General features: G+C 44.5%; 1 protein-coding gene across 3 annotated transcripts in view; it reads right to left on the bottom strand.

Annotated features, from left to right (window-relative positions):
• The window catches only part of SEL1L3 (SEL1L family member 3), a 797084-nt gene that overhangs the window by 373207 nt on the left and 398243 nt on the right, over positions 1 to 25634 (bottom strand). For all 3 annotated transcript variants that reach the window (XM_069631849.1, XM_069631850.1, XM_069631848.1), the window contains exon 8: positions 19644 to 19776. In XM_069631849.1, coding sequence (XP_069487950.1) covers positions 19644 to 19776 — 133 coding nt within the window. The remainder of the gene's footprint in view (positions 1 to 19643; positions 19777 to 25634) is intronic.

The raw sequence follows: 25634 nt of genomic DNA, 5'->3' as shown, positions 1-25634 counted from the left end.
GAAATAATCAGTCGTAGCTTGTGTTGTGGTGCAATCTTTATCTATGCTGTCTGCTATTTTCCTAACATCCATCCATCCTTCACTCCCGTTTCATCTGATGGATTAATTGGGAAGTCTGCAGGATGTCTTTTGTGGTACCAGTGGCCATTCTGTAGGACGTAGGTTTAGGCCAGCCAGAAACCCAGTGCTTTTCCCATATTCTGCAGAATTCAAATGCTCTACTTCTCAGTTTCTCCACTGGCTCCATCGCTTTAACCTGGAGAGAGAACAGAGCTCGGCCCCATATGCTCTCCATATGTTTCTACCATTCCCAAACACTACGGTGCTGCCAGTCGAGCAGCTTGATGTAAAGTACCTGAGCTGAACTTAGGCCTGGAGACAGAAGGTTGCCTGATGTGCCCTGGAGAGGGGTTATCGCACCATTACTTCGACTAAAAAGCATCTTCATCACTTATATCTTCTACATTTACTTTGTTAGACATTTACATCTTTATGCATTTACTTCTTCTTACCTCTACTTCGTCTTCATCTTCAAATTGACAGGATATGGTAAGGTTAGCAGTAAGGTTAGGATTTGCGTTAGGGGAAGCATACAGTTTAGAAAAGAAGGGGAATAAAATGGGCACCCATGCAATAACAAAAGTGAATTTTAGAAGTTGTGAAATATAGACCTAGACGTATGAAGAGATAAATGTGGTGACGTGAAAGAAGAAATAAAGACATACATCCAGAGGGTGACCTCCATTCTCCCTTACATTCATATCCAGCCAGAAGCTTCATTTACCAAGGGAGAGAAGGTGTACACACATGGCAATGCTATGTAAGAAGCCTACATAAACACACACATTTACAAAATTGCCAACATGCCAGGCAAAATCATCCCCAAATACTTTGTAGCTGAAGATGTGACCAATTTACTAGCATTCACTAGAGTTGGGAAAGTCAATGAAGGCTCAAGCCCGTCTCAAGCTAAATGTCTGGCGCTGGCTCTGGCTCCAAGTCATTTGTGACGTTAGCCAAACCTATCATTAAGGGTCCTGACCTCTCTCCCATTCCGCCTCCCATTAACTTTTATGGCCGTTGATTTGTCAATAAACAATACAACTATTCTAATCTTTCTCTGCAAGCTAGGCCTGATTTTGTTTCTATTGGAACTTTCCTTTTGAGGGCCCAATTCATTTTCTTTTTAGCTAAAGGTTTAACATTTTCTTTCCCAATGCCTACACATGGAAACATTGGTGTTTGTCTTGTCCAGGGTATTATCAGTAGGGGATTTACTTACAGAAATGGATGGGAGCAATCTGGGCTAAGCAAGTGCAGGATCATCACACCCATAAACCGTTATGTCATGAATTACTTCGTTGTAATATTTTTTTGTGCATGCCCCAATCTCTGGAACCTTCTCGCCATCAATGCCAGACTCACCCGCTCACTTTTACATCTCAGGAAGGGGCTCAGGGCCCTACTCCCCAACACTTAGGTCCACACAACCTCCACTCCTACCCAACACAAGGCTGAGTGTTTTGTAACCCCTATTTTATCCCCTGCTTGCTTGTAGATCGCTTGCTGCCAAATTGCCACCCCTCCACCCACGCTGTTAGCTCCCCGCTCCCTTGTATCTCTGCTTCTATCACCATGTCGTTCCCCTGTGACTTGTAGAGCCCTCCACAACTTAATGAAGCTTGGTCTGCGCTCAATAAATACCCTAATGAAAATAATGTTTAAACATGTGTGGATCTACTGACGGGTTATATGTCTAGGTCATGCCAGCTCTAGCCAACTAATAATCAACAGAATGTTGACTCACCTTTGCCAAACCACACACTATCAATAAATTGGGCCTCCTTACGAGTTTGGGGGTAGCCATGCCCTACCCCCAAACTCTGGTCCGGCACCGGGTCCTGCGAAAGGGGAATTACCAGGCCATTCCGACCTTTGCAGGCCCAGTAATTTCCCTTTCACAGGACCCGGTGCTGGTACGTCCCCATTCCCATTTGAGCCCCCATATGGCTCTATGGGAATGGGGAGGATGGTAGCAGCGGTACCGTTAATAACGGTACCGTTGCTACCATCTTGTTCTGCTCGCGGGAGCCGGGCCGCAGGCATGGTCTGACAAGGCGTGCAGAGCGGCCCCCACAAGCAGAACTCGTAATGTGGCGGCATGGCAACAACGGCGCCGGTAGCACTACCGACACCATTGTTGCCTTACCGCCACTGATGTAATGAGGCCCATTGTACTATCCATGCAAGGGGTTGTAAGGTGGACAGTAACAGCAAGCCAACCCAAAGCGCAGAGGCATTTGTGCCTCTTCAACAATAAAAAAAAGACACGTTTTCAATCCCAAAATATACAAGAGTGCAATATCTAGATGTCCTAAAGTGTACTTAGACTTGACTGGCCTCACAGGGCATCTTTCAGTGAGTATTACTGCTTGAAGCCAAGTTTTTCAAATTGCAGTGTGTTTCGGATGAATGTAGCATGTATAAGCCGGGTTTCAAAATTAAACACAAGATACCTTTTCACAAGAGAGCAGCAGCAGAGGCCGAAACTAAGGGGCTCCTGATACCTTTGAATAAAACCTCTGCAAAAAATGAAATGTCTACTCCGGCAAATTAGCAAGACACATTTTTCTGAAATTACAGACTATGAGAAATAGTGAATGCTGTAGGGGTATTTCTCTGTATTGTATGAGAATCTATTAGGCACATATAAGAGCACTGACAACAAATGATTATCATTACAGAACCTAGTATATTATATTCTGGAAAGTACATATGGTATCCAAAATTATAAGTATATGCATGTAGACACCAAGAAACCAATCACCAAGTAATCTAATAAACAACCCAGGCAGCAAAGCTAGAGGCATCATTTGTTTCCATAGAGCAGTGTATAAATGTGCCGAATACTGGCAAAGTTATGTTGTTTGTTATGCTATGTGGTCTTGTGCCATACACTGTTGCTGCTTGAGTGGTCTCTTGGCACTCTGGTGAATCTGCAATGGAAGGAGGTTTGCAGGGGGTGGCTCGTTAGTGGGTTTGAGAGGGAGGAGATCCAGAGAGCTTTGATGTGCTTTTGGCAGCTTCAGTTCAGAAAAACTGGTCACTGAGCGCTGGTGCATTTCGGTTGGTAGCCGTCGTGTCGTGTTGGGGTATGATTGCGCATGGGTGCTGTGTGTGTGCTTGTGTTTGGTTTCATGTCGGGTGTTTTGAAGTGCGTGCGGTTTTTGATGAGGTAGGGTTATGTTTAGTTTAGAATTTGAGGGAGAGTATGCAGAATATTGAGTTTTTGGTATGGTTAGTTAGGTGCAATATATTTCCTACTCCCCAAAATCCATCTAAGTGCAACACACCTCTCACCCCCAAAATATAGTCAGGTGCAACACATTTCCAACACCCAAATTCATCAAGTGTACCACATTTGCCTACTCCAAAATCCATCTAAGGGCAACACATTTTCCACCCTCAAAATAAAAGCCACGGTTCGCACACAGATCATTCCCAATAATTTTATTGCGCTATCAATGGGGTGAAGCAGGTAGTCTACATAGTTTTATAATGTGATGGTGGTAATGTAGAAGTGGCAGGGTTTTAGTTGAGCACAGACTCATGGTGGCAACAGTAAAGACAGACAAGTGATCACAGTTCAAGGGTGTTTATTAAACTGTATACATGGGTGAGAAAAACACCTAATCTAAAGCTAAATCTAAAATGAGAGCAAGCTATAACCAACAAATAATAAGGCAGTCCTAGTGGCATCTTGTCAAATAAAAGGGCCTGTACTAAAAAGAAACTTATTGCCAATCCTTAACGCTAAGTTACAAAATAGTGTGGGATAATGTTCACAACAAAAGAAAAGAAGTGTTCACAAAATGGTAAGTCAGGATGTTATGAGCAGGGTCTCCCCCTTCCCCACATTTTCTAGGACGGGGCCAGGTGGGACACTCATGGGCTTTTCCAGCACGAGGTTACAGTTCCTTTTCTCAATATCAGGACCTTCTGTGTCCAAGTCTCTTTCATGAAAAGTCTCTTGCTCTGAGGGCCTGAAATACCATTAACAACAAAACAAAAGTCCCCCTCAGCTGGGTTCTGATCCTTCTCTCAACGTTAGCCTCCCTCGGTCAGGTTCAGATCAACCACTCACTGTGGAGATCCCCCAAGTCCGGTTCACGCTTGCCGTCACAATGTTCACGGGTGTATTAATGCTCACCCTAATTTGCAGGCATCCCTCAGTCGGGATCACACTTGCCCCATTTACACAATTCACACTTGTCGTATTCACAAGTCTCAAAGTCCTTTTAAACAACCTCTCACTGTGGACATCCCTCAGCTGGGTTCCCTCTTGTCAACACAATGTTCACATGGATATTGTACTTCGCCCCGCTTTGCAGGCATCCCTCAGCTGTGTTCACATTTGCCAGCCACTACATATCAAAGACTTTCAACTGTACAAGGGGGTTTGGCTTGACCCTCATATGACCACTTTGACATCTCACGCCGGACTCCCCTAAGGCCTCCTGGTATCTGTAGTTTCTACAACAACCGAAGACTTTCGACTATGCACGGGATTCAACGTTACCCGCTGTAGGACCACTTCAATTTCCCTGTTAACCACATTCTTCTTGTTCAGGAGCGGGGTATCGGTTAGAGTACTTCGAATGAGCGCCCGTGTGGCGCCGGACAACTCTTACTCTGATACCAATGTTGGTCACAAAAGACCTTTGTGCTTTAGTCTTCTTTCTTCATACAATGTTGCTCCAGCTGTGATTCCTGGTCTTGCATTTCCCTTCTCGGATGCTCCGCTGGTCTGGGTTGAAAAGGGCAAGGGCAAGTTCCTCTTTGTCGTCCTTTCTCCTTTCAGGTCACACTGCTTTTCTCCTCTGCTTGAATTGCCATTCTGCCTTTTCTCCTGTGTGCTCTCATGATCCACCTTTTATCCCTGTGGGGAAGGGAAAGGGCCGTCGGGTGACGGTATTAATTGTCAATTGCCTGACTCTGCCTGACCCTGAACATGTCAGGTAAACGGCCCTGGATTTACTCAGTTGTCTTTCACTGTGTAAGAAAATGTTTGTGTCAGAAAAGGGAGGGGGTAGAGTTTTTAAACAGTAATGGCTGTTACAAACTGTAACATACTGCTCCACCGACAACCAATCAGGTGAGGTCATAGTAGGTTTTTGACATTTATGTGCTGGTGAGGCAATCAAGAAAATTGAACAGAGCTGTTATGTCGTCTTGTACCGCGTTCTGCTGCTGCTTGCTTGGTTTCTTGGCTACCTGGTGCACCTGAGAAGGGAGGGGACTAGGGATGGGGGGCGGTTATAGTGGGATACTGAGGGAGACGCATAAGAGTTCTGATGTGCGTCTGGTATTTTCCGTTTCGGTTATATCCTTTAACTGTTTTATATCCAAACCCACTGCACAGACCATCCTCCGCCATATCCAAGATCAACCTTGTAAACCCTTTTAATATCCCCGGTTTCAAAACACTGGGCAACCTCAGACAGATCTTGGCGCAGTACCTTGCCCATTCAGTGAGTTTGTCTGAGGCAAGGTATATCTTTATGGCAGTTTTATTCTCGTGGGTTCCTTTTGTATTAGGTGGAGTTTGTCATTCAGGGGGGTTTAGTAAGGATTGTTAAAGAGCCATGTTTTTAACAGCTTCCTGAAGTTAAGGGTGCTCCTCTGGTGTTCGTATTTCATTTGGGAGCTATGCAGCAGAATGCTGATAGGAGACTACTCCTCACCGAAAGCTGGCCGACTCAAAACTACAAGGTTACAGTACACAAGTATCTACAACTTCAAACTCAAACAAGCCAACAGAGAAGGAAAAAGAGAAGGGGGAAACATTATGGCTTACAAGGACCACCCTGGGGAGGATTTGTGGTTATTTAATTTAATTGTGGTTGTTAGGGTTCACAGTTGTGAATGTCTTCCTGTGGTTCCCTGAGTTGGGTCTTCCCTTGTGGAGACCTGCGGTTTTTAAAGTGGTTGTATGTGGTTCGTAGTGGCAAAGTATCCCACTGTGGCGATTAGTGCTCGGAAGATGTCTACTGGAGGATCATATATAGGATTTAGATTTTATTGGCGCATTCTTTGGCCTTCTCTGGTGGTTAGTTTTCCTCCTGTGGAGTCCTGTTCCTTGTGGGGTCTCTTGGTTAGGTCTTGTTGTATCTGGTTCACAGAGGCGTTAGACTTCCTGTGGTGCTGTGTGGATTGGATTCTTGAGTTTTTCTCCAGCTGAGTCATGTATGCTTTTCTTTCCTTGTGGGTTCTCTTGGTTGTTGGTAGTGTTTTAGGCAGTGTGCATTCGATGCGCTGGCCAGCCAGCGATAGTAGTGGAATTAAGTACGATGGGAGACTAAGGGGCATTTGGGCAAGGCAGCCAGATTCAATACGCTCGCTTGTTGGCGTATATCAGGGTCCAGCCGAGAGGCTAATTTGTTTGTGTTTTAATTTTTTTGTAGATTCAACTCTATGGCTATCTGTAATGCAGAGAAAGGTTCAGCACAATGGCTATCGGTAATGGACAGCAAGGTTCAACACAATGCAATGGCTATCTCTAAAGCACAGCAAGGTTCAACACAGACGACAACTGGAGAGCGCAACAAGGTTCAGCACAATGGTTATTTGTAACGCCCAGAAAGGTTCAACACAGTGGGCCTCATCATGAGTTTGCCGGTCCGGTAACAATGGTACCGGTAAGCTTGCTGGTACCATTGTTACCAGACCGACAAACTACGAGTTCAAATCGCGGGTGCCTTCCTGCCCGCCAGGTCTGACCTGGAGGGCGTACCGGCACCCGCGAGCAGAGCATGTTGGATGCACCAGCACCATACTGAATGGTGCTGGTGTATCCGACCTCCCCATTCCCATTGAGCCCTATGGGACTCAATGGGAATGGGGAGCATTTTTTTCCGGCCCCCGGGAAATGTGCAATTACTGGGTCCATCAGGGCCGTAATGCCGTGCCTGTTATACCGGCACGGCTACCGCCGGTATTGTAATGAGCCCCAATGGCTATCTGTACCGCCTATCAAGGTTCAACACAATGGATAACTGGAAAGAACAGCAAGGTACAACACAATGGCAAGTGTTGTGTCATTGTGTTATATATGAAACCTTTTGTCTTCAAAGCTAGTCTAGTGACATGAGTTTCTCCACTTCATCTTGCATTCCATCATCTTCATTGACAACGTACATTGTGGAGATGATAACAAGAGTACTTGACCATTTTTTATGGCACAAGCAACCCTAACAGAGTGTGAAAGTGAAAAAAGTATTTATTTATCTATTTTTGACATTGTTGTAACGCCCAGACCCAAGGGTATAACAGCATTTTGAAGAGAAGCAAGAAGAATACAGTAATTAAGACAGCAAGGGCAGAGAATGAGATCTACTTTTACTCATATTTGTCAAACAGCCAGGTCTTGACAAGTTTCTTGAAAGTGGTGAGCGAATGCTCATTTCTGATGTGCGTGGGTTGAGTGATCCAGAGCATGGGGCTGTTACGCAGAAACTGACACCGCCTGATCTTTTGCTCTTAAAGCGTGGGGTAGTCAGTAGAGTGCTAGCGCTTGAACGGAGCGCTTGCACAGGGACAATTCAGGTGATGCAGCTGTTTAGGTAGGAGGGGGCAACGGTGTGCGATAGCCAGCGTTTTGAAGTCCACACACACTTTGATCAGGAGCCAATGGGATTCACGTCTTATAGCAGTGATGTGGTTTGAGCGTTTAAAGCCAAGGGTGGCACGGAGAGCTTTATTTTGGAGTAGTTGAAGTTTGGACATGTTGGCGTAGGTGGTGCCCATGAGTAGGACATTACAATAACTTCTTTAGAGAGAATCAGAGCACGCACCAATGTGAGGCAATTGTATGGTGAGAGGAACTGCCTGCTTAGCGAGATGAGTCTTGCTGTGTAGGCAGTAGATGAAGCTAGGGCATTAATCGGTACTATGTCATTTTCCTGTTTTCTGAAGGTCGCACATAAAAAAAAGACAGATTTTCTTTCCGTCGATTTTGTGCGCCCTTAAGAAAGCCGGTAAAGGACATGCACATGGTTTTTCCTTTTTTAATTCTGGGGTTTTTGTCCCCCGATCCATCTTTGATCCTTCCTGCTCCCCACCCCACCCTCTCCTGCGGAATTACCTGGAAATCGGGGGGTTTTGTCCCTCAAACACTCCTCTATGAGCCCCCGGGCCCTCCCTCCCCACTTAAGACTCGCCTAAACCAAAACACAAACAGACACACAACACACACCAAGGCACACACACACTTACCCTTTCTCATCCTACTCTGCTTACGGGTCCTGGGGAGCCTGTCAGCCCCTGTGCGCACTCCTGTATGGCAGGGGGATGACCGTTCAATTTCAAAAGACTGCCTTCAAAATCAATTTTGTTTCCAGTTGAAAGAAAAAGGTAATTTGACCTACAACACATTAGTCTGCCTTGTTATGGTTAAGTCGGCTATGAGGTAGACGCGCAGAGTTTTTATTTGTTTGAGGACCGGAATGGTTGAGCCATCAATACAGACGTTTGAGCCTGCGTGGTAAGACAGTGATGAGGAGCTCTGATTTTTCATCAATCAGGCATAAGTTGTGAGTGGCCATCCAGTTTTGGATTGTCCTGTACACTGCATTGATTGTGGCACATGTCACTGGCATGGTCACCTGTGATGGGAATGAGTAGTTGGGTGTCATCCGTGAAGTTAGTTTAAGTGATCTTCCTTGAGTCAAGCAGAATAAAAAGTGGGTTTGTGTATGTTATGCAGTGTCAGAGAGAAGCACAAGCGTTCTGGGATGCCCAGAGGTGCGGGGATGGGGTCGGCTGAACATTCCCAGTTGAACAATTGCGTGGTGCGATCACTCAAAGGATTTGATCCAATCGCAGGCTTCAGGAGGAAGTGGAAGTGCTGACTGTTGTGCTGACATGTCACAGTATGTTGTGATCGACTAGGTTGCATGTGGTAGAGGGGTCTAGCAGGAGGAGAATTGCTAGATTGCCAGAGTCTCGAATGGAACCCATTTGGATTTTTAGGTCCAGCAGGGACATTTCCGTGCTGTGCTTAGGGCGTAAACCAGATTGCCTTTTGCCAAGAAGGTGGTTTTGCTCCAGAAATTGTTGGACTTGGCTATACGCTAGGCGGTCTAGAATTTTAAGAAGGAAGGGGACTGTTGTGATGGGTCGGTAGTTAGTGGGTGTGGCAGGATATAGGGATTTCTTTTTAGCAGAGGTGTGGTCTAGGATGATTTGATGTTAGTGGGCACTGAGCTAGTCATGAAAGATGCATTAGCAAATTCTGTGGTGATAGGGGCTAGCGTGGCGCTGCAGAGTTTTACTAGGTGGGCTGGTAAAGGGTCACCTCTGCAGTTGGGTGGTTTTAGTGTTTTAATGGTGTTGATTACTTGCTATTGTGTGACTTGCGTGAATGCGAATGGGGGTGTATTGGCGGCATGGGTTCTGCTGGAGTTTGGCATTGATCTTGGTAAGAAGTGTCTCAATTCTGCAAGAAAGGGCATCTTGAATCATGGTGCACCAGGCTTTGTCAGTGCGTGTAGCAGTGATGGGGGGGAATTGGAGTCTCAAGCTCTCAGAGGATGGTAAATGGTTCTCTACTGCTAGAGCTAGCATTGGTGATTCTGTCATTGGGGCTGTTAGCTTTGCAGGTGATAACCGCTTTCTTATAGGTGTAGGCTAGTGTGGCGAGTGCCGAGCAATTATCTGGAGAAGAAAGTTTCTTGCATGTGTGTTCTAGAAGTCTCTTCTCCCTGCGAAGGCTGACGGTCGGTGCATGCTGATCAAGGGTCTGGATTAGACATGTGTGATATTGGTTGGCAAGGTCCTGTGCTGTGTAAGTCTGATCACAAGGAGAAGTGCTAAGCAAGGCTAAGAGTGAGGGCATGATGTCCTCATGTTTCAAATTGCAGGTAGTGCAGACTTGTATGGGGCTAAGTGACACAGCTGGGATTTTGCGAGGTTTAGTCAGGGAGAGATTGAAGTGGATACGGAAGTGGTCTGACCAGGGAACTGGGTCGATGTACGGGATGTTAATGGTAACATTGGATCCAGTCAAGGGAATGACCGTCTAAGTGCGTGGGGTTGTTTATTTGTTTATTTTTATTTATTTTATTGACCATTTATAAGGCGCTACTACAACAAGACAGTGTTTCAAAGTGCCACAAGGCAAAAGGGAGGGAGCGAGGGAACAAAATAAGCAATGAAAGCAATGAATAAATCATAAAAACAAACAGCGGTCCTACTAGGCATTGTGCGTTCATAACGTGCAAGTGCAGAGAAAAGAGAAAGGGGGTCGGGGGCAGGGGTAAGTGCTGGAGGGTCCCCCAGGGGGAAGTGCCACAAGTGCTTGTTACAGAGGCAACAGGTAAGTGCAAGGGCTCAGATTTCCCAAGTGAAGGGGAGGTCTACCACCCAACTGGTAAGTGCAGGCCTGTGACAAACCACCCGACAGGCAGGTGTGGGCCCAGAGGCCAGGCAAGGAAGGCAGATGCTGGGGGTGATTGGGCAGATGGCCAGGACCTTAGGGCAGTAGAGAGTGCAGAGGCGTTGCGGTCAGTGGCATCATTGCAACCAAGTTGAGGTCTCCCAGGATGATGCACTTGGTGGAGGGTTTCATGAGGGGAGTGATGAGTAGAGGGATATCAAGGTCAGGACAGCTAGGTCCATTGGGTTGCCTATAAATGAGGAGCAGGCTAAATGTTGTTTGTGGACCAGTGCCCATAAGCCTTTGGGTACCAGGTGCGCTTTAAAAATGCATTAACATAATATAACATAACAGTGGTGAGCTTCAGGAGCAACATTACCTAATCCGGGGTTGTGGGTAAGGGACACAGCCTGATCTGTAGAGAGGAGATTTAGCTATGAGGGATACTCCACGTCCAATTGCATTAAGGCGGTCAGCTCTCAGGATGGTATAATTGGTGAGGATTACCAGGGAGAGTAGAGGGCCGGAAGTGTCACGTAGCCCGATTCTGTGGTGGCTAGGATGTCTAGGTGACGCTCAAGGATGAGATTGCAGATTTCAAGTGTGTGGCCACTGTGGGGATCCGGAAGGTGTCTCACCCACTAGTCCCTGGAGATCTGTCACCCAGGTGGCCAGGACACAGCCTTCGCTTTTGGATACAGTTCCTGGGGGTGCACCAGTGCGGGAGGATCACCTGGGTGAGGGATCTTCGGGGAGTAGAAGTGGGAAGTGAGACGCTGTATTGATATATGATATGGCATTTATAACGTGCCTGTACACAAGTGTTTCTAGGCTCAACAAGGCAACGAGGGGGGAAAAGAGGGAAGACAAAACAATGATCTTACTAGGCCTTGTGTCATTCAGATCGCGCAAGCAAGGGAAGGGGAAAAGTGCAAGGGGAAATCCCTCCCTTACAACACCTTTACCCCATCCTACCCAGTAGGATATTTAGGAACTCTACCCATTTCACCCCACCCCCCTTTTACAACATGAACACTTTCTCACTGACAGCCCGCTCTAAGGGAAAGCAGACTAACACCCGAGCCGTGTACCTGACATGTCCCAATAAAATGGTCAGGTGAGGTCAGGCAATTACTGACCATCACACACACCTGACTTCCACTACACTTCCCCCACATGGATAAAAGGCAGTGCACGAGAGCACACTATAAGCGAGGCAAAGCACATGAGGAAACAGCAGTTCCAAGATGACAGTTTAACGAGAGGAGAAAGACGGGCTTAACAGAAGGGGGTCACAAGCAGGAAAGTTCCTTTGACCTTTTTGACAAGGAACCGTTACTTTCATGAGACCGAGACAAAGTGTAAGACCAGGAAACCAGGCTGAAGAATCCTGCATTGTGTGTCGGAGGTACCTGGGGCCCTCCTGCATCAGTAATCAAGGCGGGGAGAATCTCCAGCCACCGTGGTACTGACCTTGGCTCCAAGAACAAAGCTGCTTCAGTGAAAGCAACACAGCCGGTGAGTTGTGGAGACCGATACAAGACAGGTCTGTGTTGAAGCCAAGGTTGCAAGCAGCACCAGTGTATGGCGAGCACTGGAATGAACATTGCTAAAACGTGTTTGATAAGAGACGCGATTGAAGTTAAACTGCTGATGAGTGATTGAACTTTAAAGTAAACTACAATACCTTTCACAGGGTGGTCCGGCAGCGTGTGGGTGCTCAAACGAAGGTCTCTGTAAGGTAGCCAGCTAAGAAGTGAGAAAAGTAGATAAAGTTGGTCCAAGCCCAGCAGAGGGAGTCAATTGAGAGAGTATGAATAAATGTGAATCGAAGTCGTCCTGCAACGGGTCAAGTCAAATCCTGCGCATAGTCGAAAGTCTAAGATTTTGATGAAGCAGATAAAAGTTTGGAAAAGTACATGGATTTAGTCCGAGCCCGACAGAGGGAGATCAAGTGAAAGCTTTGAGTGAAAGTGGGTCTGAGCCCGGGGGAGGGAGCCCCGGGGTGTGCCTAGAATCACCCAAGAAGTCGTACATGAGAATCCTGACGAGAAATCAACTTTTGAATGCTTGTTTGTTGCATCAGGCCCTCTGAAGTAAGAGACTTTCAATGGCAAAGAGACTTTGACATAGAAGGCCCTGATACAGAGATCTGAACTGCATCCTTGTGCTACAGAACCCAGAGACTGTGCTAAGCTTGAGGGTGCCGCCTTGTACCGTGCTGAAAACATGGGGAAGGGAGGCCAACGGCTTGAATATCCTGACATTTCTTGAACACTTTTCTTTTGCATAACATTATTTCCCACACGATTTTGTATTTAAGGGTAAGGATTGGCAATAGGTTTATTAGTATAGGCCCTTTTATATTGACAAGACAGCACTAGGAATGTGTTATTATTTGAAGGTTGTAGCTTGCGCCCATCTTTAGATTTAGGATTCGAAAGGCGTTTTTCAAACCCTTTTTGAAGTTCAATAAACACCCTTGAACTGTGGTCACGTGTGTTGTCTTACTGTTTGATACCATGCCTTCCTTACAGCACCTAAGGATCTTACATTGATTAGCGCGCATTTTAGGAAGTCTGACTGTTTTGGGGTCGTAGGCTAACTTTCAAATATTAGAGGCATGAAAAGCTATATCTAACGTTGTACAGAGGGAGACAGTAAGATGTGCTAATTTAAAGATGTTCTTTTCACGATCAAAAGTTGCATATATTACGTATATTTCTTTTTTTTATTTTAGACAATAATCTAAAGCATCCTTGAAGAATTAATGCGCCATTACTGGATCTTTTACCTCCTTTAGGCTGCATCAATCATCCATTGAACTGAATGTCAGCCAAAATTACGTTTTAGCAGTAATAGATGAATAGAACAGTAATAGGTCTGATTAGTCCTTTGTGTCCATCTTGGCCACTCATATTGTTTAACCTTTGGGCCAATTTTGGGGTATTCTTTTCAATCTTTTTAACTTTTCTTTTTTGCCCACTCTGAATGAGGTGATGCTTTAGAGAGAACCTCTGTCTAACATTCATCTGGAACCGAATTCGGTAAAGCATTGCACGCAGATGGCACCTCCCCAAACATGCATTCACCCGCCCCAAGAATAAACCAAAAAAATAAGATGCAACAGCACTCCCATGATGCAGTTTCATAGTTCCCTCCCTACCATACTACAATTGATTGGTGTTGCCACAAGGGTCAATATCTAACTTCAGTAGTAACCTTGTTTGTGCTCTATTTTTCCTTAGCTCAAATATCAGAACAAAAATGTCTAGTAAATTGCCTCTCATTCAACAGAAAATCAACTACCCTGCTAAATAGGATTAATACCAGAAATTGCAGTGGCTGCTTTGAATAGTGACGATGCTGGCGGACAAAAGCTGGCGTCGGTCCAGGCTGGTACATCTCGGCAACACACCGCTATATCTGTAACCCAAAGGATCTTGTAGGGTCCACACCACCTTGATGACAGAACTTGTTTCTTATGTGTTTTTTAAATATAAAACCGTACACCTGGTTGGAACAGGTGGCACAGCACTGTGGCTTCCCTTGGTAGTGATTCCTAAACCTGCTGATAAGAGCACGTTACTATTTTGACTAATTCTGGACAGTATTTAAGCATAGATTCATCCAGAAGCTACAAGTCACAATGGCAATGGTGGAACCTTTCATGAAGGCATCGGTTTGCCAGTGAGGATCTTTTACACGTTCCATCCAGTAACCCTATTTTCCGTTCCTTGCATGCTCATCAGAGAAGGTGATAGTGCACCTGGTCCCTTCGAATCAGTTTCTGCAAGTATTTTGTAAAAGAAATTTCAGGATCCCGGATTGCCTTTCCACTGCCCCCGCTGATTGTAGTTGATCGGGACAGTGGAGCTTTTGTAGAACATTAAGTACCTTTCAAATCTTCGGTATCACTTCCCCCTGAAGGCTGTGCCTGGATAACCTTTTACTGGCACTCTGAAGCACAGGATCAAGTCCCGTATCATAGCCTTTGCACTCAGCCTGTGTTTATGCTTTACGGGTCAGATATGGCTCTTTCTATTTTGTACTCCTATCAACTATTAAAATGGCATACTGCATTCCTGCCACTCCTTGCTCAACATATGCACTGTTTCCCACATTCAACTGTTGGCAGACTAAGCACAGGTCGTACCAATGTTAAACCGCTTTAGATAGTCCTGGAACATACAATTATTTTCATCTGAGCAAAAATCTCCCCTTTGGCAATGTGTGCACCCCATTCAGCACACATGCAAAACAATGTGAGAGAGCTTTGAAACCAAGTAAATGTCCCTCACTGAACTGCCATAGCTTATCGCTACGAAGGGTAGATCTTGCTCTGTTCCACACATTATTCCAAGTATCTGAAGCACATTGCTATATTTCTGCAAGTTCATCAAGTGTGGAATAAGTGGACCAATAGATTCACTTATATTTGTGGCATTCATTTCTCTGCCAAGGGAGCAGATAGAAGAGAGCCTCCCTCGCTGCTTGGTCTGTGAGGTACTTTTCTCGACTGAAGTTATGTCACAGAGGTTGGGTTGCTATGCACTTTGCTCTCTCTAATTCTTTTGGTAACATCATTGATTCAAGAATTGTATTTGCATAGTGTTAGATTTTGTTAGGTGTGTCTGTAGCTGTCACAAAACATCTTTCCTTCCACAACATCCCATCGTCAGACAGTATCCCAAACGCATAGTGGGATTCAGGGAAAATGGTAGCCTTCTTAAGCTTTCGGGTATTTGTGATTCTGCGCCGTCACCACCGAGAGATCCCCTAAATGATGTGCAGTTTAATTACTCACTCACCCTCTGTGCAGATTCCAGTGTGCACTATTGAGCATCTCTCCTAAATGCACATGAACACGTTTGTTCAATGTGCAGATTCCAATGTGCAGTACTGACCATCTCTCCTAAATGCACGTGAACACGTTTGTTCAATGTGCAGATTCCAGTGTGCAGTATTGTCCAACCCTCCTAAATGCACATGAACACGTTTGTTCAATGTGCAGATTCCAGTGTGCTGTACTCTCCATCTCTCCTAAATGCATGTGAACACGTTTGTTCAATGCCCTTCAAACAAACTTTAAAAGCAGACAGCCTCCTCTTAAAGGCAGAACCAAAAGATAACACGGACCTTGAAGAGGTGAACTCCACTCATACCACGTTGGAGGCAAGGGCGCAAAATAGGGTGTTCCTAATTTCCTATTGACATCTAATGGAGCAGTGGCATGTTATGGAGGAAGATGTTTTGAACAAAAAATACACACAATTAGGGTGACACGAAGCACAGATTTGTTAGTGTGAAGTCTAAATGTATTGCAAGAAGGATATTTTCATTAATCTGAGACATGTGAAATTGGGGGTGAAGGTCCATAATGTTGGCAAATCGATGATTAATAAAGATAGCTGACAATGATGTAGAGAATAGAAAGATGCTGGTATATGGTAAACCGGCATACAGTGAAGAGATGGGCGGGTGCTACCACAAACCTTAGCAAAGGACGCAAAGACAAAAAAACAAAATGATATGGCTGTCTTAAAGTGCAGTTCATCACCAAAATGCTATTAGTGTGCTGCTGGACTGTGACCTTTAAAGAGTGCCTAATGCCAGCATGAGTATGGGTGCAGTGCTACACTCTACACTGCTCGCCCATCCTTATGGGATGCAGTGATGTGTGCCCATTCACGCCTCCACCTAACTTTGAAAAGGGTTGTTAGAGAGCCCATTGACCCAGTGCCCTTCCTGGGGACCCGTCGGCTCTTGTGCATCCTTCCACAAAGGAAGCATGTACAACCACAACACTGAATCCTTCATTTGCATAATAACCTCTGCATGCAGCCTGCAGTAGTCACTGCAGTAAAGAATCCTACCCCAAAGACTGTGTGCCACCAATTGGCATTCTGGCTGGGGTGGGCAGCTCTGTCAGGCCCAGACTGCCCCTACTAGCCAGCAAGCCAATAACCGGTAGCTCTGAATGGAGAGTCTCACACTAGTTCCACCTCTGAAGAGGAGTGTGGCAGAAATGCATTAGGCAATGACTCAGTGTGCACTAATCTTAGTGCTGGACCGGTGACTGGATTACTCTGGTTACAGTGCCAGTCAAATGAGTTTGTTTGGCTGGATTTCGCATTAGTGCAATGTCAGGATCTGAAAGGGTGGAAGTGCTTGCACAATTATCCTGTCAAGTTTGGTGTTCACGCTCGAGCCACCAGCAGCATAAATCAGTTCCACGTGTTAATATCCCCGCAATAATATCGCCATATTTTTGTGGCGATATCAAGGCTTGGAACCCGTGGGGGACAACCCCTGTATTATTTTAAAAGGAGCGGGGGGCACCCCCGCACGCTCTGCTCCCAATAAAACCTAATATTCCCACAAAAAATATCGCCTATGGCTGATCCCGACGACCATGAATACGGCGATCAAAACCCAAATCCAATCACGGAAAGACAAAAGTAATCTGGCCTGGCTTCTTTTATTAGACTGATCTTCAGCCTTCGATTTGGTGAATCACAAGATTCTATGCAAACACCTCTCCACCGCTGCCCACTTCTCAGACCAAGCTAACGCTTGGATTGAATCATTCCTCAATAATAGATCTATGAGGGTCTTTGCAACTTCTGCCTCCGCCTCACCAACTCCCATCACTTGAGGGGTGCCTCAAGGTTCATGTGTCCTACTCTCTACAATGTATTCACCAAACCACTTTTTGATGAGCTTGACTATCTGGGCGTCACTTACACCAATTACGCTGACGACACCCAGATACTCATTCCCATCACTGGTGACCACGCTGTGGATAACAGGACACTTAACAACATTTACCTCATCATACAAGCCTGGATGGCGAAGCGCAGGCTCGGTCTTAACGATGATAAGACAGAGCTACTCCTCCTAAGCTCCCCTGCTAAACTGAATAATCTGGACACCCTATTCTCCTCATTCAACATTGATGGCAACATTATCAAAGTAGCTGATGTAGTGAAAACTCTTGGAATCTATCTAGATTCAGCTTTAAAACTAACTAGACAAACTAACTCAATAGCCTCCTCATCTGCTTACACATGCAAGCTTATTACAGCTTGCCGCCCGTACCTATCCCCTGCCAATTGCATTAAAATAGCGAGAACCCTAGTCCTCTCCAAGCTGGATTATTGTAATGCACTATATTTGGGTACCTCCAAACAAAACCTCAATAAAATGCAAGTACCGCAAAATAACACCATACGGGCAGCGCTGAACATTCCAAGGCACTCCCACATATCAGATGCAAGACAGTCACTAAATTGGCTTAATATCAACCAAAGAATAACGTACAAAAGACTATCCCTCACTCACAAATGTCTCTCCAATCAAGCCCCTTCTTATCTATCTGACACCATCTCCCGACATATATCTACACGTCCCATTAGATCAGCCAAGTTTCCTCGCTTTGATCTACAACGTGCAGGTGGGGCTAGCTTCCCTGTCCTTGCTGCTAAAACATGGAACGCCCTCCCATTGTCCTTAAGAGATTAACCTTCCTATCACGTATTCCGCAATAAGACGAAAGCTTGCCTACACAGGCAAGATCCTAGACCATCTGCTTAAAGATGTATGAAATTTGCCTCTCTCATTGTATAGCTGCCCAGCTTGCACTATTGCATAGACCCGCACCCTGATCTCCTTAGGCTGGTATTGACCTGTATATATGGAAATTAAGTGAACTTTGGCTTCTTACTGTACTGCTGTAAATATCTGTCGCATTGCTACCTAACTCTAAATTTTGTAAAATTGCTCTATATTGTCTTCTTCACAACTGTCTGTATTTTAGTAATATGCAGGTTTAGCGCCCAGCTGCCCAAGGGCTTGGAGCGCTCTATAAATAAATAAACTAAAATAAACTTGGTGAAATTATGACATTTGCGCTTGTGTTATCACTGAAAATAACAGGAGCAAAAGTCTGGGCATTAGACCAGCCATAACACTCACGCAAATATTTTTACTGCATCAGTTCCAAGACCATAAAAATGCAACTTGAAATACACAAGTGATTAAAGTACTGACAGGTACAAACCGAGACAATCCGAGTACAGTTCCAGTATATCCCACATTGACAGCGTGTTTCCACATTGTTAATTCCAGCATACTCCAGTGTGACAACCCCAGTGTATTCTGTTTTAACAGTCCCATTTTACTACGTGTTTGACAACTACAATATACTGCAAGTTTGTGAAATCCCAGAAGACCCCTAGGTTGGCCATCCTAGGTCGTACAAATTTGACGAACCATAGTTTATTAAGTACAAATTTGACGAACCATAGTTTATTACCAGGTTGCCAGCCAAAACATTCATTGTTGGGCGCTTCCAATATACTTCCAGGTTAGCACATTGTGCAGGCTCATAGATGGACAATGTGCCTACAGTTTGGCAGCCCCATTATGGTCTCTGATGCCAAATTCACAGTATGTTCCAAGATTACCAAATTCAATATAATCTCAGCTTTTAAATCCATAGTGCACTAAAATATGCAATTGCTCCCAGTTTGCCCTATTCGCAATTTTACTGTAAAATATTACAGTGAACCCACATTACTGTTCCAGTATTTTCCCTGTTTGCACAACTCCAATATATGTCCACTGTTCAAAACCACATTATACTCCCAGGTTGTCAATTCTAGGTTCCACGGTGCCAGTAGTTCCCCTCCTCCCCCCATTGTGACTACTACCCCAGTACACTTCAACTCTCAATTTGGCAACTCTAGCATGAGTCAAGTAAGCACAACACCAGTATTTACCGAGTTTGGCAATCTTATTTTAAACCTAGAATGCAAAATGGAAGGCCCGCGGTTTTCAACATGTAAAATGAGCATTATGTTCTGTTCAGGTTGAAACATGGACCCTTCAGAGGCTCGTGTACATCTGTTGCAAGTCAACATGTACCAACTGAAAGCACTCCCTTCAGACATGCATATCTGACTACAACCCGTGATGAGAAGAGTATGCTTTATGCAAAATATTTTGCATAAGGTAAAGTTGCATAGTGGGCCGGATTTTTTGTTCTTTCAAAAATGCATGTCTGGTATATTTCTCTTTGCTGTAGATTGGGAATCACATATGTGTAGCAGGCTAAATATGGGATCTTATAAAATTGCCTGCCGCCTTCAGACCAGTGATCCCTCTATCCTGTTGCACATCACAGCCTCCTTCCCACAATACTTACTCTTTGCTTCCGGTGCTTTGGCTTCCTGTAAAACAGTTATGTAGATGTAGACAATCTCCCGGATACTGGAGCACCTTTTATAGTATTCAGTAATTTTTTCAGCAATTTCTTTTCCAAAAAGTTGGTTTTTAATCTAGGCAAAGAAAAGGAGCACACATGAGAAGTGGTGAACCGGGTCCCAGGGTGGCAATAGTAATAAACATGTTTAATGGCGTGTCGGCAAGCCGGTTATTGTAAATGGGTGCATGTGAAACCAGAGTTTAAGATTTGAAAGGTTCCAGGAAAATCAAGTAATCGCTCTGGGTGTACTCCACCTGGAGGGAACTAGAAAATAAATTAACATACTGCCATGAACATAACGGTCTGTGTGTTTGGGTAGTAATGCATTCCTGTCTAATGGTATTTCTCGTAAATTATTCATACCGATGTACGCCATGAATATTTTTGATACTAAAATGCACAGAGCTTAATGACCATTGTAACTGGAATCAAATGATCATATAGTTTAGACAGACAAAACCATACATTTTGGATTGTCATGAAAAAATAACTTTGCTTTTTACTGAACAAACCATTGTTTTAATGTAAGTGTAATAATTGATCATAAACATACTATGGTACAACACTGTTTAATAATGATAATGATTTTTATTTTTTTTAAAAAACTCGAGCCAATCCAGCTTTCTAAACCCCAAAGCAAAGACCAGTGGTATCTCTGGAAACACCTGAACAGATTGCTTGATACACTTTTCTGGGTTCAGACTGCCGAGGCGTGTCATGGCTCTTACGGTAATTTACTAAGGGCACTATTACAGGTATGGTGGTAATGGAAAACATTTGGTATTTTGAAAACTTTCTATTTTTAAACTACAAGTTTATCAGATGAGATGCATGGATTATCGACGGCATGGTGTACATAGAAATGTGGTCATTCAGCCAATGCCATATCAGTATGACACCACCCCCAACTCATAATCAGGTGCGATTAGGTATTTAAAATCTCACATGTTATTCACTGAAGGCATTGCTAGCTATGTACTCCAGCCCTTAAATAAAACATGCAATCGCAACTCATAAGCATGTGGTCATAGCTGTCAAGTGGCCTCAGGTCATGTGTTACAACTTGAGCTTGTCCGGGTTTTTTACATTACATGCTGGTACTTGTAGTTACATTTTTCCCATTGCAAGTATGGGTGACCAAATCCCAGCATGCCATGGAAAACCAAAGGACTGGACAATGTGTCATCCATGACATGGGGCCACTTGGCATATATCTGTGGGATTTTAAAGATAGGTGGTATTTAAAATATGACATGTTTTTACCATTGTACCAAATGTATGTTGTACCCCTAAGCACATTCGCCAAATCACAGATTCCAGAAACGCGCCCTGCCCTTTTGGCACTAGTATCATTCTCCACACTCCATGCTAAGGACACGGTCCCTCCCATACCAACATCTCAGTCTTCCAATGAGTGGGATAGATCCCCGCAAATCTTCAATCAAATGCCTGCCTGCCTCTCCACTCTCCTGCACCAGTCACTTCACCATGCCAGCAAGGCTCCCCTCCTGTGATTCTGCCGGACATCACACACTGCCTTCTACCACTTACACTGAAACAGGCCATGCCTGGCCCGATTCAGGAAAAGTGGCCATGAGGGAGATGTTTGAGACAATGCAGTTGCATCGACCACACCCATCATGCCGTACAGTGAGTTTCTTTGTTGTGTTATTAAGTTCGATTCTCATCCTTTAAATCGTTGTATTATTGCATACATGAAGACACAGACACACTGATAGAGCAATAGCACATGTTCAATAGAGTTAACACATTCAGTGAAAACAACATAATGTAGTGAGAACGTTTTTGAAAGTCTTGTATTCTTTACGTCAGAAGAGGGCGGGAGTATGGCACGCAAAATAAGTATTTGCAAAAGCAAGAGTTTCTGGCTATTATACAGGTGCAATTGTAAACACCCTAACCAACTCCATGCCATGAAAAAAAGATAGTAAGAAAGTTCACACCATTAGAAGTGATAACACGAATACTATAAAACAATAATTAAAGTACTTCACACCAAACAAGCACACACTTTAAACAAAAAAGTACAGCAAAACAGGCATACGCTTGAAGCCAATAAATTGAGCAAAACAAGCCCTGCTTTGTCAAGCCTTGAACATCTGGGACTCACACAATTAATCTACTAGTAGAGGCAATCAATTGTAACTAAGGCGCCCAAAGAATGTCCACTTAAACATGCCAGAAATACACAAAAGACTAAGGACTCATTACTGAGTCGGATGTATATCTGTATACATTTCCTTTCTACCACAATTCATAGGAGCTGCTCCTCTAGCTTTCTCTAAAATGACACCTATGAGCCAGAGTCTAAACACAACACGAGTTACTAATAAGCTTTTGTTAGTTTATCCTGTTCAGGTACCAGAAAAGCAAAAGGGAAACAGATTGAACAGGATATGTGGGAGGTGATACTGTCACCAATCACAGAGTACAACAAGTCAGACTAGTGCTATGTGGGACCTGAGAGACGTTCAGTTTGGGTAAAGAAATAGTGTACCTTCATGCTAAAATGCAAAACACGAAACACGACCCCTAAGTTCATCAATGCCTTTCTCATACATTGCAGAGCCCTTCCCTGTGAACAGAAAATGCATAAAACCACAATTTTTGTATTTGGCACAGCTCATCTCAGACAAACATACCGCAATTCAATGGGAGCAGATTCCTTCGCCGCTTGAGTCTTTCTTTAACTTCGTGTGTATTCTGTAAGCTCTACGGACTGTAGCTGGACAGTATCTCTGTCTCTGTTTACACTGACATTTCCTGCTAAAACACCTCCTAACACAGCTCTTTAAATTCTCAGTTTCCCCACAAGAAGCAAGTCCAGAGCAGCAGTTTCCATCTGAATTGGTGGAAAATACAAACCTTAAGAAGGGCAAAAGCAAGTGGAGCCGTCTGGCCCTGAAGCAGATCTGCAGAAAGAAACCCACAGCACCAGAGATCAACACCCTCCTGATTAAAGTGGTTTAAGATGTCGGAGGAGATAAAGATTCAATAACTGATCGTAAACTATTCCACATAGAGGGCAGGGTGTCCGATTTGGAAAAAGAAAACGCCTCACAGAAGAAATGGCTGGAAGCTTCAGAGCATATAAGGAGACGAAAGAAGATATGGCTGAACAATGCACCAGAATAGAGATTTAGGCATGCGAGGTAGATCCTTCAATCTTCGCAGTGTGGGAGCAACAAAGACGAGGAAAGTGGAAGGAAATATGTCAGCTTTTGCAACACAGATGTTGTCTGTGGCAGTGGGCTATACCCTAATCAGCCCTTCTAATCCAGAATGCGCCTATTGAGCTGGCAGACCTCGCCAGATAATGGTCAACCTATCAAAGAAAATATCTTGATGGCAGAAGGAAAGAATGAAATGGAGGGGTGCTCCGATGTTGGTTTTTCTAGTCTTTCCTAAGGAGGGGATGGAGAAAAGGAAGGCTTCTGGAGATGCAATGCCACTGGCAAGCGAACTGAACATTAAATCCATGATGACAACAGGCAGACGCTGCGAGGAGCATCGATGATCCCACCTAGGTGATCATTTGGGATTCTTGAGGAGGCCCCAGCCTTGCCCTACAGAAAAGATGTAATAGCCCGATTTGCCAGTAGTCTCATGAGACTTTACCCTGAAGAGACTGGTTGTCCTGCTTGCCCACCATTCCCCCCACAAATCCCCACAATTCGCCCTTTCCTCAGCTAAAATATGATTTACAGCTGTGTATTGGCAAGGCACTCAAACAAATACTTCCGTGAGACTGTGACATAATATCAGCCTGGATGTGAACTATGGCAGTGGTTTGTCTGAAAATTCACATTATGTACACAGGTGTGATAGAACAACTTCCCAAGTGGACAGTCTATACGGTCGCTATTAAGGAAAAATATGGCACCAGGAGATGCCAGAATTGAATGGCTTACTAACACCAAGAGATGCCTGACACATTCCACATGCATAATGGGAAGCTGGCGCGCTGGGGCAAGGGGAAGATGTCAGATGGGTGAAAGACTGGTATATATTGGAGGGCAATTTCCCACAATACACAGGGACACACAATCCGGATCCCAAAAAGGATGAGAGCAGACGGTGGGGGCAGCGGAGGAAGAGCACTAGTGATAGATGGAGGAAAGCAAGCCCGGGCAGGGAGCCCAGGGGTCGGAGGGGATAACAAGAAGGACTATTGATAGTTTTGTAAAAATTGCCGGTGAATGAGGCACTACACTCCTGATTTATATATACCAATCAGAGTCATCATAAAATTGTGTACTCTATCACATCAGATCCAATAAGGCTGTGGGATATGTCATTCCCAGGGATCCTTACATTGATATAGTAGCTGGAAATTCGGTAATACGTGTACTATGGGGTAAGAGAATGGAAATGTCACACTTCACTCCTGGGAATTGCTGGGATACCTGGGATCCCGGCTGAGTCATCATAATAAATGTTTGGCTGAGCCTTGCCCTATCATCCTCTGTACTGGTCTTGTGCCGGGCTGCCTCCCTCTGCATCCTTACTGGGCAGGTCTGCGAGATCTCGAGTGAAGCAATTGCTGAGACTCCTGAGCCTTCCCAATAACTAACAGTGTCTGGAGTGATAAAGCCATTGTGTGGGACCCTTGGAGGATGGAGGTTTGGCTGGATACAACAAGGGGACAAAAAGTCATTGCCTGAGGGAAGGGGTGGGCAAAAGAAGGCAGACAGAAAGAAGAGGTTGCAATAAATGATGGATGAAAAAGAAATGGAGCAGTCAGGTTCTGCAAATTGGAGGAACGTTTTATTGATACTGCGTCATGGTTGCCCTCAGAAATCAAAGGGTCCAAGTATCAGGAACTACAAGCAGTATTCTTGATCCTGTCATTATTAAGGAAGTAGATCCTCCTTAACAAAGACAAACCGGCAACGCTACCACAACGCTATTGATAAATAAGTCTAATTCAAACCGACAGTATGTAAAGGCATTAGCAAGAAAATAAGGGGGAATCAATCCAGGCTTCGTGAAGACACAGTATACAGCAATGAATATGAGGAAGCTGATACTGTCGTTGAAAGAAGGGATGAAGCTGGACAGTCCAGTTAAGCGACCTCACTGGATGCTGAGAAAATCCTCCATAGCATTGATCAGAAATTCCTTTTCAAAGCAATTAAAAAGATACAATTAAGTCCAAACTTCTTGCAATTGGTGTAACAACTATATTGCAATCCACCTGCTTTGGTCATCACCAATAGTCAGTGCTCATAACCCTTTGCCATGAAAGGTGGAACAAGACAAGGCTGTCCTTCTCGCCGATGCCTTGATCTTGAGCCACTTGTGACCTGGATGAGGCAAGATTCTCAACTAAACGGGTAGAGGTCTGGCAGGGCGATGCATACGTTGTGGTTTCATGTGGGTGATTTGTTATTGGTATTAAAATCTCTGTAGAGTTCACTCCCACCAATAATGAGGAAGAATGACCAGTTCGGATGATCAGTGCTGAAAATAAAAGTAAATGGGATGAAATCGGAGCCAATTCCCAAAATGCCCTATACACTAATGATGACAGCCCATTCATTCCAGACTGTCAATGATTTTCTTGTCACCTGGAACCAGCTTTTTCAACATGAATTGCAGGGAAATCCAAACCTTCATTTAGGTCTGGAAACCCCAGAGACTGGTCTTATTGAAACTCAACTACCACAGAGGAAAAGGGGAATTAATGTTCCAAGTATCATTGAACATTTACTGCAAGGCTCTTTTCTGGCCTTTCTGAAAAACTATATGGATGAATGGGAGGATTAAGAAATAGGCAGGACAGGACAGATCGAGCCATCCACAATACTGAACACTGCGACCAGGCCAATGGCGGGACAAACAAGCTGAGGATGTCAATACATGGAACACTATTGGTACCTGTACATTGGTATTAGGATAGTGCGACAC

This window comes from Ambystoma mexicanum, chromosome 6q (assembly GCF_040938575.1).
Source record: "Ambystoma mexicanum isolate Mex_15411 chromosome 6q, UKY_AmexF1_1, whole genome shotgun sequence".
Lineage (NCBI taxonomy): Eukaryota > Metazoa > Chordata > Amphibia > Caudata > Ambystomatidae > Ambystoma > Ambystoma mexicanum.
The sequence above is the reverse complement of the archived record's forward strand: the minus strand, read 5'-3'. Positions and strand labels throughout refer to the sequence as shown.